Raw genomic sequence first — 19,625 nt, forward strand, 5'->3', positions numbered from 1 at the left:
GAGCAGCCATGCCATGAGATGAAGCACCGCTAGATTGGGATGGAGGAGGCGGCCCTAGTCCTGAGAGAGAGCAGGCCCGGGAGGAGCGGCAACGGCCATGGTGAAGCTACCACCAGGCCCATGAGGGTCCCGTACGAATGCTGCCTCGGCCACGCTTGTCCGTCTTTATCTTCTCCAGGACCCTGCTGATTAGAGGGAATGAGGGAAAGGCGTAGAGAAGCCAGTCTGACCAGGACAGGAGAAAGGTATTGAGATAGCGCCCCTCCTTAGGCCCCCCCCGGAGCAGAACCGGGGGCATCGCTGGTTCTGCCAAGTCGTGAATAGGTCTACCTGGGGAGTTTCCCACCTTCAGAAGAGCCAATGGGCCATTTCCACGTGGAGGGGCCACTCGTGTTGCAAGGAAAAGTCCCTGCTCAAGTGATTCGCCCTCTCATTCCAGGTGCCCAGTAGGTGGAAGGTCTTCAGGTGGATGTCATGGGCTATACAGAAGTCCCCCAGCCTAAGGGCTTTGTGGCAGAGGGCAGAGGATCGGGCCCCGCCTTGCCTGTTGATATAGAACATCGAGACCGTGTTGTCTATGAGGACCGTGACTACCTTGCCCTCCAGGTGCAAGCAAAAGGCCATGCACGCCAGCCGCACCGCCCTGAGCTCCTTGATATTTATATGTAGGGTCAGGTCTTGAGCCTACCACAGGCCTAGGGTCTGAAAGTTCCCAACATGGGACCCCCAAGCCAGGTCCGATGCATCAGACACCAGCTCCAATGACGGGGCCCTGTCCCTGAACGGGACTCCTTGGAGCATGTTGTTGGGGCGGACCACCACCGTAGGGAGGTGATCACAGAGTCCAGCACGGTGAGGAACTTGTCCATCCTGTCCATGGCCTGGGAGAACTTCGAGGCCAACCAGAGCTGGAGCGGCCTCATCCCGAGTCTGGCATGACCCACCATGTAAGTACACGCCGACATGTGACCCAAGAGTTGCAGGCAAACGCTGGCTGTTGACATCAGGAACCTTGTGACCGAGTCGATGAGACATTTCAGGGTCTCAAATCTGTCTGGCGAGAGAGAGGCCCTGGCCGACACTGCGTCCAGGAGCGCCCCGATAAACTCTATGCATTGGACCGGGACTAACGTGGACTTGGTGTTGTTTACCAACAGGCCCAAGGCGGTGCACGTGGACAGGAGGAGCATCACATGATCCCTCACCTGCGACTGGGAGGTGCCCTTGACCAGCTAATCGTCCAGATAGGGAAATATCTGGACCCCCCGCAGTCTGAGGTAGGCCGCTACCACCGACATTTATGAACACCCTGAGGGCAGTGGAGAGGCCAAACGGGAGGACTGTGAATTGGTAATGATTCTGTCCCACCACGAAACTGAAGATGTGGAAGTACGAATCCTGTAGATCGAGGACAGCATACCAGTCCCTGGGATCCAGGGAGAGGATGATGGAGGCCAGGGAGACCATGTGGAACTTGAGCTTCACAATGTACTGGTTCAGACCTCAGAGGGCCAGGATGGGCCCGAGCCTCCCCTTGGCCTTCGGGATAAGGAAATAACGGGAGTAATATCCCTTGCCTATGAACTCCTCGGGCACCGCCTCTACTGCTCCTAGTCCTAGGAACTGCTCCACCTCCTGCTTGAGCAGAGCTTCGTGTGAGGGGTCTGCCAAGAGGGACATGGGCGGGAGGTGGTTGGGCGGGGAGGAAGTAAACTGGAAGATGTAACCGCGGGAGATGGTGTTGAGGACCCATCGATCCGAGGTTAGCTGCAACCGTTCCGGGAGGAAAGCACACAACCGGTTGGAGAAGGGAAGCTTTATTGGGGATGGATCCCTGATGAGGACGGGTGGGGTGCCCCCAAGCATCCCGTCGAAAGCGCCTTTTCCCTGCCTGCTTGCCCTTGGAGGACCCAGGCTGGGGGGCAGACCGAGAGTGCCTCTGAGGGCATCTCTTATAGTACCACTGCTTCCTATGGGCAGCTTTGTACTTCAGGAGAGTGGCCTGGGCAGGAGCCTGCTGTTGCTTGAACTTAAGTTTTGCCGGAGCCAGGACATAGAGGCCCAGAGTCTGGAGGGTTGTGCGGGAGTGTTTCATACCATGCAGCCTTGAATCTGTTTCCTCCGCAAACAAAGCTTTCCTGTCAAACGGGAGATCCTGCGCCTCGCTGGACAGCCCAGAGAGCAGGAGCCGTGACACCCGTCTCATGGATGCCGTAGAGGCCATTGAAAGAGTGTGGCCGTGCCTGCAGAATCCGAGGCTGCCCGCAGGGACACCCCAGCAGCTGCTGTCCCTTCCTCCACTAGTGCCTTGAACTGCTTCCTATCACGCTCCTGGATGAAGTCCTCAAACTTGGGCACGGAGCCCCACAGATTGAATTCGTACTGGCCCAGGAGAACCTGATGGTTTGCCTCTTGTAACCGGAAGCTCAAAGATGAATAAAACCTTCCTTCCAAAAGAGTCCAGTCTCCAAGAGTCTTTGTTTTGACCCCGCTGTTCCCTGTGGTTGACCAACTAGACCACCAGGGAGTTGGGCGCCGGGTGGGTATACAAGTACTCATGCCCTTTAGTGGGTACAAAGTAGTTGCGTTCTGCCTTTTCAGAGATGGGGGCCAACGAGGCCAGTGTCTGCCACAGGGCATTTGAAAACTTAGCCACCCCTTCATGGAGAGGCAAGGCCACCCTACCCGGTGCCAATGGGGACAATACGTTAAACAGAGTCTGCGGGCTCCTCCATCTCCTTTGCCTGGAGGTGGAGGCTTGCTGCCACCCTCTAAGAGTTCTTGGTGGTCCCTGAAGTCCTCCTGCAGGATGGAGGGGGACAGGGCTGCAATCGCCTCCTCCAGGTGGGGCGAAGAGGCCAGCACCAGAGGGTCCACCACCTGGTTGGACTCCAGGCATGGTGCTGAGGACGTACGTCCCACCGACTCCTTTCTTGGGGGTCTGGAGAAGGAGGCCAACGGTGCTTCTGAAGCTCTGGTCACCCCTCTGGAGCACAGGGCCGACATCGGCGGTGCTCCAGGCACCGACATGGACTTAACATCCCAGGCCACCTGGAGGGCTTCAGGCGTGGACAGCATCCAGACATTCAGAGAGGCCTGTTCTGAAGGGGCTAGGCTACTCTGCTCAATGTGAGTCGGAGGCCTAGGGCCCGGTTGGGCAAGAGGACTGCCCAACATGGGTCTCGCCTCTGTCCCAGACTTCCCTCGGTGCCGCTGCAAATAGCTGAGATGGGTGGGGAGTGGTGCCGACTGGTAGATGGCACCGGAGAGTCGCTGCATACCGACCCTGCGGTGCCAGGTACCGGTTCGGAGCAGGATGCCGGGTTCAGGGTCAGCACCGACTCCATCAGGATGGCCCGGAGCCTAATAATGTCCCTTTCTGTTTTGGTTCGAAGCTTAAACGACTTGCAAATCTTGCACCTTTAGCCGATATGGGTTTCTCCCAAGCAGTCTGTATGCAGGTCACTTCTTGGCATAGAACGCCTACAAGAGCCACACGACTTAAACCCCGGGACACCCCCCGGCTCAGGCTCACTGACTGACTAAACTAACTGAACAGCTAAGTAACTACAGGTACTAACGCTGAACGAACGAACAGTTCTGGGGATGAGCTACAGCGAAGCTGGAGCAGAGCAGTTCTGACACCTTCACTAGCAGCAAGAAGGAACTGAGGGTGGGGGGAAGCGCGCAGTTCCCCTTATACCGCACCAGGCAGGCGCCACTCTAGGGGTCGCGGGGGGAGCTCCCCCCCATGGGTACTTCTAGGGGAAAAACTTCCGGCACCGGTGCACATGGCGAGCACTCACACCTATTGTGGAATACACATGAGCAACCACTCGAAGAAGAATTAAAAGTTAGTGAGCTTTTGGCATTCAAGATCAACAGGAAAAATTCTTTGTTGAACTAATCTAGTATTATATCACCTATATCAACTCAAATTAAGGAAGAAATGTCAAGTTCACTCTCAGCTTTCTCAAAAAAATTTATTTTTGGCCCAAAGTAAATTAAATTATGTCTCAAAACAAAGGAGACCATTTTGGAAGTTTTGAACAAAATCCATTTAGCCCTTTTCAGATGAGTAGAAAAGTTTCCATAAGAAAAACAAAACATGTTTGCACTTTAATTTGAAAACCGCTTCAGTTTAAAGCATCAGACTCTCAGCTCTACATAGTTATAGATCTGTCCTTTTAAAAAGGCAGAGACATTCAAAAAAGTTTAAGGTTTCTACAGCAGTATTAGTTCCGCCAAACTGCAGTTAAGAATGCATATCTCTGGCCTCAACAGATACAACCTTGCTCTGTATATATCCATTGAGAATGCTGCTGCAAATATTTTCTTAGCCCTTCCCTTGGACCCCCACCCATCACCTCTCTGCATTGCCCCTCTGCCCCCCTTCTCTAACACATCAAAGATAAGCTATATGTCTTCACTTCCAAGGCCCTTCAGAACCTATCCCCACTCTACCCATCATCTCTCAATCACTATCAAGATGTCAGCTCCTGCTCCTGATGAGTCCATGCTACCAGCCTCCATTGCTCACTTGTTAAATTCTCAGACTCAAATTCAGTGTTTTCTCTCCCACACGTTTGGGAGGAGCTCCAAGTAAATGTCAGCAAAACTCACTATCTTTCAAATCCCTCACTAAATAACTCCTTTTCCATACTTACAAAAAAACTTGACAGCAATTAGGTAACTGGTATGCTGAGACCACTGTGCATCATGCCAAGCTCTGTTGTCCCCATCTGCATCTCTCTTATTTTCAGCCAATATTTGCTTGGCATTAGCTAGCAAGCTTAAGACTAAGTTCTTTGGGGCAGGATCAGTCTGTTCTGTGTTTGTACAGCACCTAGCACAATGGGGTCCTCATCCATGACTGGTGCTAGAGCAATACAAATAATTAGCAGCGACAACATTTAACAGCATGAATACTATGTGGCACTTAACTCATGTTTAAAGCACAGAGCAAACCTTAAAAAAAAAAAAAAAAAAATCAACTGTTAGATGACCTGTGGATCTAAATTCCTAACTCAGTGCTGCATTAACAGACATCTGCATTTAGAATTTTTACTTGAAAAAAAGTATACTTCCAACTTCATTTATAAACATAGTAAATTCCTATTAAGTAGCATCATAGAAAGCCAGATCATCAGTTAATTTTATTTTTAAAAAGTATTTGGGACTGAGGATTGTATACTAGTGGTGTATGTCCTAAACGATCTTACACACATCAAGGGGGAGGGGGGAGGAGTCTGTCTTGCCTAACTTGAGAGCATCCACATTCTAATAGTGAAAAAGAAATGAAGGCATATACTAATGTTATGAACCTTGAAGTTTTATATTTTTATTCTACAAGTGTGCTAGGGATTGTTTGCTGCTTGAATTTTGACAAATACAAACCCAATTCATAACAGGAAAAATGTTTCACATCGCTTTCATTAAGATTTTCAGCTAATGCCAAGCAAATATTGGGTTCAAATTGCTATAAATTAAAAATACAATGTACCTAAAATGAAGTTAATTTGGTTACTCACTACTGTACATTTTATTCTCCAACCTGCATGAAACTCCTTGCTTGATGTCAGTAAAAAGTATATTAGAAGGGTTTGTTTTGCTACTACTTTCCCACATATAAAACTAAGTTTTTAATATTCTCTGCTTGGCCCTATCTAAGAGTGCTACTGAGGTCTTTAGAAGTACTCTCTTCACATGGGTGCCAAGTTTTTTTTCTACCTTGGAGTTACCAGGACCCCAGACTTCTGTCGAACTCCTATTGCCTTTATTACAAAGACACAGGTTTGTAAATAAAATTCTGTATACTACAGCCAAACTCAACTATTTTTATTCAGTACATTGATATCTAATCTTGATCAAGTTTTCTGTAGCACCAAATGTACAGAAGATTGTCTCAGTCCCAAATAGCATATAATCTTGTTAAAAAAGGAGGCAATAAAAATAAATTACCATGTAGTAAAGGAAAAAAAAAAAGTGTTGGATTTTTTTAAACTAGCTAATAGAACGCCTATGAGACTAAGATACATAGTAACTGACAACATAATTGGCACTGCACTTCAACAAAATTTGAGCCCACCTCCCAGGGATTCAATAAATGTAGTAGATTTCTTGGGTTTTCCACCAGAGTGGTAGCACAGAGTTGTTAGACTTAAACACAGTAAACTGGCCAATATATTCAAGAGGAGAGCATCTAACACAAAAAGAGGTCTTCATCACAAGAGGTATTCAAATATTCCAGGTTTCAGAGTAGCAGCCGTGTTAGTCTGTATTCGCAAAAAGAAAAGGAGTACTTGTGGCACCTTAGAGACTAACCAATTTATTTGAGCATAAGCTTTTGTGAGCTACAGCTCACTTCATCGGATGCATTCAAATATTCCACAAATCCAGCTGCTTTTTCACCATACCATTACTGCCTCCAATGGTTGATCTATATCAGGTTCTATTTTCTTCATTTCCTCTTGGCACCAGAAAGTTCTCAGAGAAGATAAGCAGTTTATCCCATATTTATTTCTTGTCAGATTTCCAAAGTCAAACTTCCCAAGCCTTTTAAAAATAAAGTAAAATGATGAACCAAAAACTGACTATTCTTGCAAAATGAGAAATGCAATTTGTTTGCACAGTGTTCAATACCATGAGGCCTTAACACCCTGTTTGGAGGTCCCTAGGCACCACGCTAGAAAATTTTTAGGTAAGATGGGAAACCTGTTTTGCTGACCAACATGGAAGAATAGTTGCCCCTTACCATAACAAGGTAGGACAGACCCATAAGCTTAACTACTTTAGCAGTTTTAAGATTCTGGTTAAAAGATTTCTTAAAACCTCAACTATAGGACATCTTTACTACTAAGCCACCGTCAGGGGTAATAGAAGCCATATCTACTCTACAAACCATGGTCAATGCAAATAACATTAGCATACAGCGATCAAAGTTTGTAGATCACTTGGGCACATACAGACCTGGCTGCTTGCACTGGTGCTGGGCACACAACAGGAGTACTTGTGTCTATGCAGAAGAGCTGTGCACCAGGGGTAGATACCCAGTGTGCCACATACCATTATCTGGTGCAATTCTTTTTGGGAAGTTCTTGGAATGTGTTGGATAAAAATGAGTTGCCCAGAGATCTCTGGAACCTAGGCATCAAGTTCCCAGCATGCAACTTTCTCCATCCCATAAAGCCATCCATATCCCATAATTTTCATGCATCTTTGAAAAAAATTCCACAAACCCATGCAGCACTTTTCCATCTCCACTATCTCTGACAGAGCCTGCAGTATTTTCCTGCAGGTCTGCAAATGCAGGAAGATCATGTGTCCTGTATTTGCAACGTTCATAAAAATAATGCAACCATGGGGGACATGACAATTTCTTCAAGGACAGTCTGCCAAGGAATATAGCAAAAAAACAGTTTAAGGACTTTTGAGGGCATTCCCAGAGCAGCTGCAGATGGTGCATTGCTGCTTCTGGGCCCAAGAAAGTAGCATGGATTGGTGGGCTTGCATTGCAATGCAGATTTAGAACGAGAAGCAGCTGCAGAACTTTTGGATGCAAGAAGCCACATTCCTCCATCTGTGTGCCCAGGTTGCCCTAGCCCTCCAGCACAAGGACAGCAGAACGAGAGCAGTGTTGTCATGCGAGCGCATAGGGCTACGCAGGACTGTGACTCTCAGCAACATGCAAGAATAGCAGATGGATTTGCAATAATGGGGTTCCTGAACGGCAGTGGGGCAATAGATAAGCATGCACATCCCTCTTTTGGAACCAACTCATCTTGCCACAGAGTACATCAACAGAAAAGGATACTTTTCCATGTTCATGCAAAGCACTGGATCATGCGACCTTTTTCCTGTCCTCTTTCCTTATGCATGCATTCTGCAATATTTGTTCTGAACTAATAATGATTATTTGAGTCTCCAAAAATAGAACTTTGACTGGCAAAAACAGTGCAGAAAAACAATATGCAAAATAACCATAGGCAATATTATTCTAGTTTAATAAATTAACAGGGTGAAATTTTAAAACTGGAAGGGGAACAAACATTTATGTCGATTTGAGTGCACAAAAGTAGTCTGTTGTGGCTACATATGCACCAACTGTGGTACACACAGGTCAGTGTATGTGAAACTGGTTTTCCTTCCTGTCTCCCAGCATGGAGTGCTCAAGCTAAGAATGCAGCCCACGATGCCACTAGGAATATTACAGGGGTGTAGTAAGCAGCAATTATGGAGTTCTCCAAGGACTGCAAAGGGTCAAGAGTTTGGGGGTTTTGGACCCAACCAAGGTTTGCAGCATTTGGGTTTGCTGTCTGAGAAAGTGGTGCATTTCCCTCTCCTGGGACTCTTGGGCCTTTTTCCTGTCCTCTTTCCTTATCCATGCTGTTGGTCATATTAGCCCTTCAAACCTTTTGTTCATGGTCCAGTGCAACACTGGCATGCAGGATCTCACAGAACATGTCCTGCCTAGTCCTCTTTCTCATCCTCATCAGGGTTAGATGTTCTGTGGATGTCAAGGAGGCACAAGACAGGCATCCCAGGGGCTGCTGATAAAAACAGACAGACATGCCACTGGATTTACAATCCCAATGGAAAAGGTAAGATACATTTCAAGATACCCTTTCCTTATTCCCATAGGCACTTCTAATAAAAAAAGCTTATTGACACTTCAGCTTTGGTGCGCCTTGGCTCAGCATTGCCCTCCATCTCCAACCATGGTGAGTGTGGCCCACCAGTGGCAAGGGTAGAAAGATTTTTGGTTGCACAAAGCTATACAATTTCACTTCCTGTTCCATGGGAAAGAATATAGGGCAATGGCCCTGAATACTGGCATTATTTTCACAGGCAGTGGGGATTTTAGCTGATCTCTCTCTTCCCTAAGGATCATAAAGTCACAGAGAATACAGCTGCTACCAGCAACCTAAAGCTGCCTGGGCCTGTATATCACTAATTTGTTTACAGGAATGGTGCCAGCCGAACTCACCACAGAATGGCATGGGAAAGTGTCCTATTGTGGAGGAAGAAAGAATAAAGTCATCCCTCGAAACTCTTGAGAGAGGATTTATGCCTGGAGGAATTGTGCACCACTGAGCACATGCTGAATTCATGTGTCCTGCAGATGTGGATGAGGGGTAGGTTGCAGCTGAGTGTGGGGTGTAGGGAGACATGGGGATGGGAGCAGATGTGCCTGAATAATTGGGAGAGTCTAGGAGTCAGCCAGGGTCTACATGGGGGAGGCTCCCTAACAATCCCTCCCCTCCACCTGTCCTGTCCCCCCCAAGCTCCTGTTCCATACTATCCCCACCCACACCCAGTCCTCCAGGTTCACTCCCAGGCTCCTTCCCAGCAATTACTTCACTCTCGCTCAGCTCCTCTATTACCCCTGACTCCCGTAAGCCTTTGCACTGCTTCTGAGGGGTGCAGGAAATATGGTTCTGTACTGTAGTTTGAATGAATTACTCAAAGTTCTGTACTAATATGCTTAGAAAGAAATCTGTCAAAAACCATTTCTTGAATCTTTTTTTGTTGTCTGTATTGTTACAGACATATCTGCAGGTATTTTGAAAAGTTACCAAAATAATTGAAACTGACATGATTATATTGTTATTTTGACAAATAAAATATGCAGAATTTTAAAATATTGTGCACAGAATTTTAAATGATTGGTGCAAAATCCCCCCCGGAGTAAGGGATTGCAGAGTATCTTTCAGGAGGATAAGAGGGACGTCCCAATGTATGTTAAAGTGCTCCACGTGCCTCCCTCCCCACAACCCAACAGGGGAATGAAAAGCAGATGCCAAATCTACCTCTTCTATACCTCTCTCTCTCTCCCCTCTCAAGCATGTAAAATCATGAAAAGTTTACACCTGTTTCTTGTTAATTCGGGGACAGGATGGGCATCATCTTTAAATTTAAATATTGTAAGAAAAAACTGCATGCACATACTTACCCAAGTTCCCTTCCCCTTCATTAGGCTCATCTGCGCTTGTCTGGCGGGACTGGCGAGACTGTGGCAAAGTCTCAAATAGATCTTGACTGGCAGCATGGAATTCCCGGCTACATCCCCCTTCTGCCCCCATTCACAGCAGGGGTGTCTTGGGCTTGTCAGTTGGGGCACTGATGGGGTCTCCATCACATATGACATGAAGTTAGTTGCAAAAGAGATCTGCAGGGCAGCACTAGATCTATTGGTGGTCTTCCTGACCTTGTGGTATCCCCGGCTAAGTTCCGCTGCTTTCAGGCAGCACTGCTGCTGATCCCACCATATCCCCTTTCCTTCTTCCCCTGTGCAATCTGCTTGTGGATGTCCACATTTCTACAGCTAATCCTCTTTGCCCCACAACCCCAGGAGATCCAATTCCTCCTATGTTCTCCAGGCAGGAGTACATGAAGCTGGCATAGTTGTTGAGCACTTGCCTACAACAAGGGTAAGCTGCTAGGTGTGCTAGCCAAGGTGGACAATGAGGAAAAGGCATTTCAAAAACACAAAGGGGAGGTGGTTTCTGGTCTCTGTGACCTCTGCGCTGTGGACTTTACAATTGTGACCAAAGCAGTCACAATCACAAGGAATGGGACAGCTGCCGGAGGACTGTTTGGGCTGCAGGTCATGCAGTATCTACACTACAGTTAGGTTGACATTAATCACCTTACGTCAACCTATTTGTGCATGATCTGCCCTCCAGATTTTGCTTAGATTTGTCTTGGACTGATGCAAGTACCCTCTTACGAGGCAACCCCCCCCCCCCCCACACACACACACACAACTCCCTGAACAGCGTAGATCCATGGTCGACCTACTGAAGTCAATGAAGTGAGAGTGTAGATACTGCATGACCTGTGTCAGCCCAAACAGTCCTCCGGCAGCTGTCCCATTCCTTGTGATTGTGACTGCTTTGGTCACAATTGTAAAGTCCACAGCGCAGAGGTCACAGAGACCAGAAACCACCTCCCCTTTGTGTTTTTGAAATGCCTTTTCCTCATTGTCCACCTTCGCTAGCACACCTAGCCTAGACCTAGACCGGCCCAATTAGAGACGTGATGAAAAACTGGCAATTAGCAAGTATATTTTCCTCTTATCACTCCGAGTCAGTCTGAATTGAACTCCCAAAACACCTATGATAGATCTTATTACTATCAAATCACTGCACACAAATTCCACCTCCTAAAGATAAGCTAAATGTACAGACAAATGTTTTGTTGTAGCAGCAAGAATGTATGAAGGGATGTCTACATTGCAGATCTGCAAGCCCTGGTAGATGTATGGGCTCTTCCCAGGATGCAGTCAGATCTCTAGTGGAATACACTTGTGTTGTGCGGAAGGGAGGGAAATTACCTAGCTGTCATATAGACAACAACCTTCATCCATCTGTAAATAGAAGACTTCTGATTACAGGTTAAGCAGGTTGGTCACACATTTGGTTATCTAGATTACTTATGCAGAGTCTAAGCACAGGTGCAGAAGCTTTTCTTTATGTTTCCAAAGAATTTTAAGAACCTTAGATGACAGGCATTTTAGAAGTGCCAAGTATCTGTTCTCTCATTCTTTTGGAGGCAGTTCTTCCATCAAAATGTTCCCCAAGCTGAGTTGTTGAGGAAGGAATCTTAGAGAAGCAAGAAGTGACTCAACACCAGTTCTTTGGATGCATATTAAGTAGTAAGCACCTTCCCCAACTCTGGCTGAACAGAATTAAGAATCTGAAAGACAAGCGAAAAAAAAACAAGCCGTCTCTACTTTATTAATGAGAGCTCTACTAAAATCTTACCAATTTAAAGCTAATGTCAAATAATTAACAAAGCTTTTCTCAGATGGTCAGAGCTACGTCAGTTGTTGGGAGACCAGAAGTTTATTGGAGGCTGGTGTCCAGGACTTAAAGAAAAAGTTATCGGCTGGTACCCATTCCCCTCAAAATGGAAATAAAAGGTTCTGGTAATATCAAGCTGTAAAAACAGAGCTGATATGTATGGTATCCATTTATAGATGCAAAAAAGTTTTTTTTACTATTGTGACTGATATTTTCAATTCCCGCTGCCTGTACTGTATCTATTAAGGATCATGTGTATCAGTCTCAGAACTCAGACACAAACTAATTTCACTTAAGAAAAAAATGATAGATTAACTCTTACAACAGATTCTTAACTGTGAATTTCTTGTGTGATGGAAAAGAGTCCATCTTTGTGTTTCATACCTTTAACATTACAATGGGAAGATGCTCCTTGGGTACTGTATGCTATTAATGTGTGTGTGCAATTTATGACAAGTTTTAATCTATTTTAGCTGTAGCTAAAAGTTTGATAAGGAGAATGAAATTATTAATCAAAATCATGTGTCTGCATCCTATGGATGTTATCACCCGGCCTCATGAACAAGTGCCTAAAAAGAAATGCCTTACATGAGTTTCTAAAGAGCAGGCATCACAGCTTTGCAAAATAAAAAACCCATTCTGTACTACAGACAGCCTGCAAAAGGAAAGGTTTGTGTCTTTTTCTTCTTCTTCAGGATATATAAAAAGGTAGCTAAACAAATCCACTGTGTCACTTTTCTATTCACCGTTCTACTAAATCACAGCCCCCAATTACTTTATTTAAAATGAAAAATATTGAGCGACAACCAACTCAGAGTACTCAGGTTATAAACCATGTTCTGAACAAGCGCATCTCCTGTACTTACCTATTTCACACCAGATGACTAAGATCGTCTCGTGTTACAGTAAGAAAACAATTTCTGACACCAAACAGTAAATGTTACTAACCACATAGAGATTGTCACAATACAACAGAAGAGTCTAAGGCCAGTCAATTATAAGAATGTTTGAATATTTATAAGTTACACTCAATCTATATTAAACCCTGTTTTTCAAAATATAACCAGAACAAAAGCACAACAATTCTGTAGTGTACCAAGTGTATATTTCAATTTACTGTATGCAATCTAACAACAAATTTGGTCATAATTTACCAGATATACATAAATGATTTAAGTAGTAAAAGGAGATTCAGTTTCAAGAGAATAAGTTCATACCTTGAGAAAAAAGTAAAATACATTAAGAATGTAAAGCCAGGTCCAGTTTCTAAGCATTAAGTGAGCTGTATTCTAATAAAGCAGATTTAGGTGAATTTCATATATATGTGTGTGTATATATGTATATGTATGTATGTGTGTATATATATATATATATATATACACACACACACACACACACACAGACAGATCTACCAATTGTAAACTATGGTTTTAAGGGGATAAATGGGATGGAAAAAATCTTTATGCTATACTTACATATTCACAAAGCAGAACATTACTTTTAACGTTTAAAATACTTTTTCATAGGATCTTTGCCCAACTAATTTCTACTTTGGACCCCACCAGAATTACACATTTCAGTCTAGAACAATGAGAATAAGATGTATTCTTCAGTTTAAAAAAAGCAAAACACAAAAACTAGTCATCTGTCAGGTTTATAGTGCTGTGGAAACTACCCATGAAACAACTGGATGATTAAAAAAATGCATTTTAATACGCATATAACTGTAGTTCAACTTATCTCAGTTTCCTCCAGCAGAAACAATGTCTAACATTAAATCACTGTTCTACTGAAATAAACGGACAACAGTAAAGCTTGTCTCTTTAAATACATACCAACTTTGATCAGATGGAGCACCATTAAGATTCTGTCCATCAAAGCATAGTTCCAAGTTTTCCACACAACTAGCATAATTTAGTTACCTGATATAAAATAGGAAAATATACTTATTTTAAAATTAAAACAAAAGCTGAAAATATGGGGACCCTCAATTTTTTAATACAGTACAGTCACACTGGCCTAGCTATGTGTTATGATAAATGCTGTGCATATTTATTCATTGTGACATAGTATTACATCAAATGCAGTGTCCAATGATCAGCTAATTCATTAGGCTAGATGAAGCGAAGGAGTTTAACCTAAAGGTGCAATACCCTCCCCTCCCTCAGAAAGGAGCCTGAAATCATTGGTACAGTATCACAAGTTTAGAAAAAAAGTCCATGGCTACAAAAATTCAAGTTTCAATGCCTCCTCAAAAACTGAAGTAAAGAGTGTGGGGAGTGGAGCATTCTAAATGGTGAACTCAAATGAATATCACTTTGCTTTTGGTTTGGTTTTGTTTTTTAAAAACGTTCGATCAAATTAAGCCGCCAAGTTAAACATAATTTAACATTAAACACTAGAAACACCCCAGAAAAATACAAAAGAATTAAAAAAATTAGATCATTTGTGTTCATTTTAATGAATAACAATGGACACAACAGCTAGTGTCTAAATTCATACTGCATAACAAAACTAGCCAAAAGCAGACATTAATCGTAAATTAACAAAGTCAGATGTCATAATATTTCTATGACACACTTTCTCCATTTTGGGGATACTTTAAGCTTTGTGTTGGACTGAGGTATACACTGGAGGAAAAAAGATGGTCAACAGGGAATGCTGCCAACAAAAAGATACCTAAAACAGGCAGCAAGCATTTAATATAGTAAAATTTTTTAAGTCACAAGGAAAAAGTTACTCATACTTGAATCACAATCTTCCCAGTATTATTAATCATTTTTTCCTTGTGTGATTATTCTGCATTTGTTGAAAGAGAAATAGCTTTCTTGCAAATTCAAAATTGTCAAGAAATCAAGTCAGTAAATTAATGCCAATACTATCTTCTCCAGCGCTTGTCACCTACACCACAGGCTGGCTTAAAGCCAACCAATATAAGTCAATTTCATTAGCATGTTGATATTACCTATACTGCATATTTAAGTTACTGAGGAGTTTAGACCATTAAGGGTAAGGGGGAGGCAAGAGTGGTGTGGCAAAGCCCTATTTTTGGAAATAAGAGCCACTAGCCCAAATTAGCCTCACTGGTTCACTGAAACTATGATTGGATTTGGGGAAGCTGTCATGTATTTCCATAACAAGATTGTAATTTTCTTCATTCATGTTGAAGGATACATGAATGCGTAACATAATAAGTACAGTTACCATGTTTGAATAGGACCCAAGTAGCTATATCCTATAAATAATAAAAAATACATTTTCTTTTGATAACTGACTAGATGTGAGGACTCTGTATAATTCAACCAAATGGTTGTATGCTGTACAGTCCTGTGCAAATATCATAAAAAATTTAATAATCCTTTTTTGCTATAAGGCTTTGACCCTACAGTTTTCACAGCAACATAACTACCATCCAGCCTGTACCATATTTTGCAAGCCTTCAGTCCAAGAACTCAAATTGTCAATCCACAGTGTCCAACTGCAGCATCCTTAAGCAGTACACCCTCAGTCATCTAAAGGCATACAGACTTCCCCAGATTCATCCCATCGAGACTGGTCATTCTGTTCTTCTACATCATCAACTAACTCTTCATCGGCTTCTCCGACTTCATTTTCCTCATACTCTTCATCCCTAGGGAAGTCTGTGTCCTGCACCTGGTCAACTCCCTCTTGCCCTCCTGGTTGAGATTTATCTGCACAGTCTACACACACTCCGTAGCGTCGAGATCCATGTCTTATTCCAACACTGGCTGCTAGCATGAAGATCTTCTTACACACCATACACTTGTACTTTTTATCCTTTTTATGCACCTGAACAGGAAGAGAAATGTTATTTAGAAGAAAATCACATTTGCAATATTTCGAAAAAACTGCTGAATTTGCATGAATTGTTTGAGGTCAGTTCATGTTTTGAGGTCATCAAAAGAGTTTTTGATACAAACTTTGCTAGCCAAAGGCTGAGAGGGGAGACAAAAGGGCCTCTGAAGGTTGAAAGGCAATATTTTCACTGCCTTAACTGTTGCCTGCCTACAGATTAAGCAGCTGGCTTGGATCAGACTGGCATGATTTTTGTCAGTTTCACTGCTGTATAGAGTTTTGTATAGACACTTGGGAAAAAAAGACCCTCTACCTGGTGAGAAAACCTGGATTTGTGCTGGAAATGGCCCAACCTGATGATCACTTTAGATAAGCTATTACCAGCAGGACAGTGGGGTGGGAGGAGGTATTGTTTCATATTCTCTGTGTGTATATAAAGTCTGCTGGAGTTTCCACGGTATGCATCCGATGAAGTGAGCTGTAGCTCACAAAAGCTTATGCTCAAATAAATTGGTTAGTCTCTAAGGTGCCACAAGTACTCCTTTTCTTTTTATAAGAAGAATGTTTTTTGTTTAGCTTAAATGCCTTCCTACGCAACACAATGTAAACAGTAAAAAGTCAGTCTTATATTGGAATACAAGTGTGCTCACAGGAGGTTATACTGGTGTAACTGTTTAAATTCTCAGATTATACTGAAAAAGTTTCCTCTGTAGACAAGAATGAAACTGGTACTCAGTTTAAGGCAATGAAGGATGATGAAAAAATAAAAATCCATGCAGATGATTAGTGATTCTACGCATGCGTAGAATCAGTATAGTTCTCAGAAGCAACAGATTTTCATAGTTCAGACTCACTCGGATATTGTCCCATACCTAGTGCAACAAAACCCATTCCTCAAATGAAAATTTACTTACTAATAGAAACAGCTGCTCACTGCAGTTAAAGTCTCGAGTGGTACTGAAACTACACTACCACAGAACAGTTATAACTTGGTATATATTACTAATACAACGTGTTCTTTTTTACTCTGAGCTCAGACTGAGGCAGTAGGCAGCAGTACTGTGTACCAGCACCTCTTTCCTGTTGCTTTCTTGTTCCCCAGAATTTTTGCTTTGCTTTAATTTTTAAAAAAGTTAAGGCTCTACGTGCAATGGTTGTTGAAATAAACTTCGTTGGCTTTTAACACGTTAACAGATCCAGTGATGTTGGCAGAGATTTTTCCCTCAGAGATACTAGCACCCACTGAAATGAATGGGGCAGCTAACTCAGATGCTCAATGACAATACTTTAAATAATTGATGTTGCTAACAGCTTCATTGCTCACAGAAGCATACATGAGAAAGGAGAGGGAGGACAATATCAGGAAGGTTTACACAGGGCACTGAGTGTGACATCTCATTTAGAAACCTTGAATGAACAGACTCTATAGTGTACTGCCATTTTCCCTTCCCTGACTCAAGAAGCAGCCAAGTCCAACGAGCCTAGCAGAATGTGTCTTTCCTGCCTTTTCAAAGGCGAGCCAAATTCAAGAAGCCCAACAGGGCTTATGGGCTTGAGCTTCCCCTCAGTGAGGCCCAAACAACCCAGTGGAGCTTGTGGATGTATCTGGATAACAGAGGGGGCCAAGCCCAAGTCACCCACAGAAGTTGCAGATGTTCAAAATGCAATCACACAATCTTCCGCAGTGGTGTCTCATGAGGGTACTACTTTAGAAAAATACCACCATCTTTTTTGCTACCAATTTCACCCGCCTTTATTGCTTCCCTAAAGCTGAAATGTTAGTGCACCTAGGATTTATACAACCCAAGAATTAAAATGAAACTTCAAATGTCTCATCACTTGTAAACTACATAGAAAATACCTATCGAAATGCCTAGAATATAAACACATCTCTGGCTTCTCACATAATCACAGCACTTCAAGATAAGTTCTTATGACCATTTAGATACTCACTAACGTGCCATATGGGTGCATGTAACTGTTCAATGGCATTTTACATGGGATCAGTGTCAAAGGCAAGTTTTCATTTTCAGCATCAGGTTGGAAACACTGGTCGCCCCAACTTGGATTTTTAAAGTGCATAATACATCATCCCATCAGATGGCTTTGGAATGAACATACCTTCAACTTCACCAAGGCACTTGGGAGAAATTGATTAGTGAGTTGTTAGTTTGGGCAGAAAATGGTAAAGTAGTAATACAGAACGAAAGGATGTTATATTCAACTGCTGCCCTAACAAGGGAAGGTTTCTTCTGGTCTACTAAGCCTATAAAATGACGCATTTCTGCTCTTATTTTTCTGTCACTTCCTCAATCCTCCTAAAACATCTGCCCCAAAATACTCATGCCATCTCCACGGAATATCTTGGAACAAATTTCACGGACAATAGTGTGATTTCCAGATGGGAATTTAAAGAGAGATATAGTTGTCCTGGTACCAAGTAGACTCCAACTTGGTTACTTCATGGTAAAACAGACTATTCACATGTCAAATCTCTTATGAAACTGTTTTTATCAAAAGATTAAGAAATATTTGAGAGCTTTAAAGACAGAGAAAATGTTACTCACCAAGGAATGTCTTTTTACATGCTCTCTTCGAGTAAACAGCTTCCCACAGATGTCACAGCTAAAAGATCTCACCCCTGTATGAATGAGCAAGTGTCTCTTTAGTGTTCTTCTGTATTTGGCTACATAATTACAGTGTGGACACTTCAGTTTGTTCATGATTAGAGCAGATGAATCACCTAAAAAAAAAAGTCCCAGTGTTTAGTAACGAAACAAAATAAAACAAGACTATCATCTGATACATTCTAGTTCAGCTGAAACAGCAAAAGGCTTTTGCACCATATAAATGTCAAAATTACCCAGGTCAGAACAGTGCTTCCCTGGGGTCCACTGACACAGTAGACCCAGGAAGCAGAATTTGACTGAAGGTGCCTATCTAGTAAATATGGACACCTCAAAGTCTCATTCTCACAAAAAGATTCCAGAACCCAAGGACAGACCAATTCTTTGAAACTGAGGGGAAAAACCCTGTTTTTATTGGTTTATATAAAAATTTGTTAAAAATATGGAAGGTATTTTGGTTCATTATATTGATAGCAAGTTGTATTATAATTTTAGAATAATCAAAGTTACTTAACTTCATTAATTTACTTATGCATTGCCTCCATAGAACCTCATTTACCCTCCCTTCTTCCCCTTTAATTCAGAGCTCAGATACAGCTTCTAGAGGTAGTGAAGAACCGAGGTATCATCAGGAGGCAAGAGCTAGTTATTATACCCATGAGCCAGGGATGGTAGAGCTCAATGGCCATGCACAAACCCGAATTACAAGAAATGTTAAGATACTACACTACTATATGACAAAAGGAAAGGAATGGGTCCTATGACTATAGTGCAGTTGGACAGAGTAGAACTCAGAAACCATTATGGGGGATGGCTGTTCATATGTTCACCCAGGGAAGACAGGAACACAAGATACAGGCACATGGACCTAACAGCCACCAAAACTTTTAAAAGATGTTTTCTAAGTGCATGTGGCTATGCATAGGATGGATTCTGGGGAGCTGATGTCAGGAAGGAGAAAGCAAAGACTTGTGTGTGTCTAAACAGAAGGTACTACTGCTCCCTCTGGCAAAGAATTAATTCATTTGTACCATGGATTTTAAGTATTTGTAGTCTTCAAAAATTTGGCTTTCAATAGCTGAGCACTCACGTTTGCTGCATCTAACAGATCCGTAACGTTAACTAACTTATTTGAATTCTAGTCACCTTTAAGAAATCTTATCCCGGAACTGACTGAACCTGTACTTGTATGCTTCCAGGCAGAGATAGTCAATAGGTGGACTGCAGACCAAATTCAGACCGTCAGATGCTTTTAAATGGACCGCAAAATCTTTTTATTTACTTATTACCATTATTGTTATTGTAGTGTGAAAAATGTTTCTCTGGAATCAGGACCTTGACAAAAAATAAGTGACTATTCCTGCATCCAGGTATTGCA

At 42.9% G+C, this 19,625-nt stretch overlaps 1 protein-coding gene across 1 annotated transcript in view; it reads right to left on the bottom strand.

Annotated features, from left to right (window-relative positions):
- Positions 1-14,241: 14,241 nt before the first annotated feature.
- Positions 14,242-19,625, bottom strand: part of ZBTB10 (zinc finger and BTB domain containing 10) — a 34,041-nt gene continuing 28,657 nt past the window's right edge. The window contains exons 4-5 of the mRNA XM_073330745.2: positions 18,188-18,363; positions 14,242-15,614 (exon numbers count right to left, since the gene is read on the bottom strand). Coding sequence (XP_073186846.1) covers positions 15,309-15,614; positions 18,188-18,363 — 482 coding nt within the window. The 3' untranslated portion in view covers positions 14,242-15,308. The remainder of the gene's footprint in view (positions 15,615-18,187; positions 18,364-19,625) is intronic.

This window comes from Lepidochelys kempii, chromosome 2, assembly GCF_965140285.1.
Source record: "Lepidochelys kempii isolate rLepKem1 chromosome 2, rLepKem1.hap1, whole genome shotgun sequence".
NCBI lineage: Eukaryota > Metazoa > Chordata > Testudines > Cheloniidae > Lepidochelys > Lepidochelys kempii.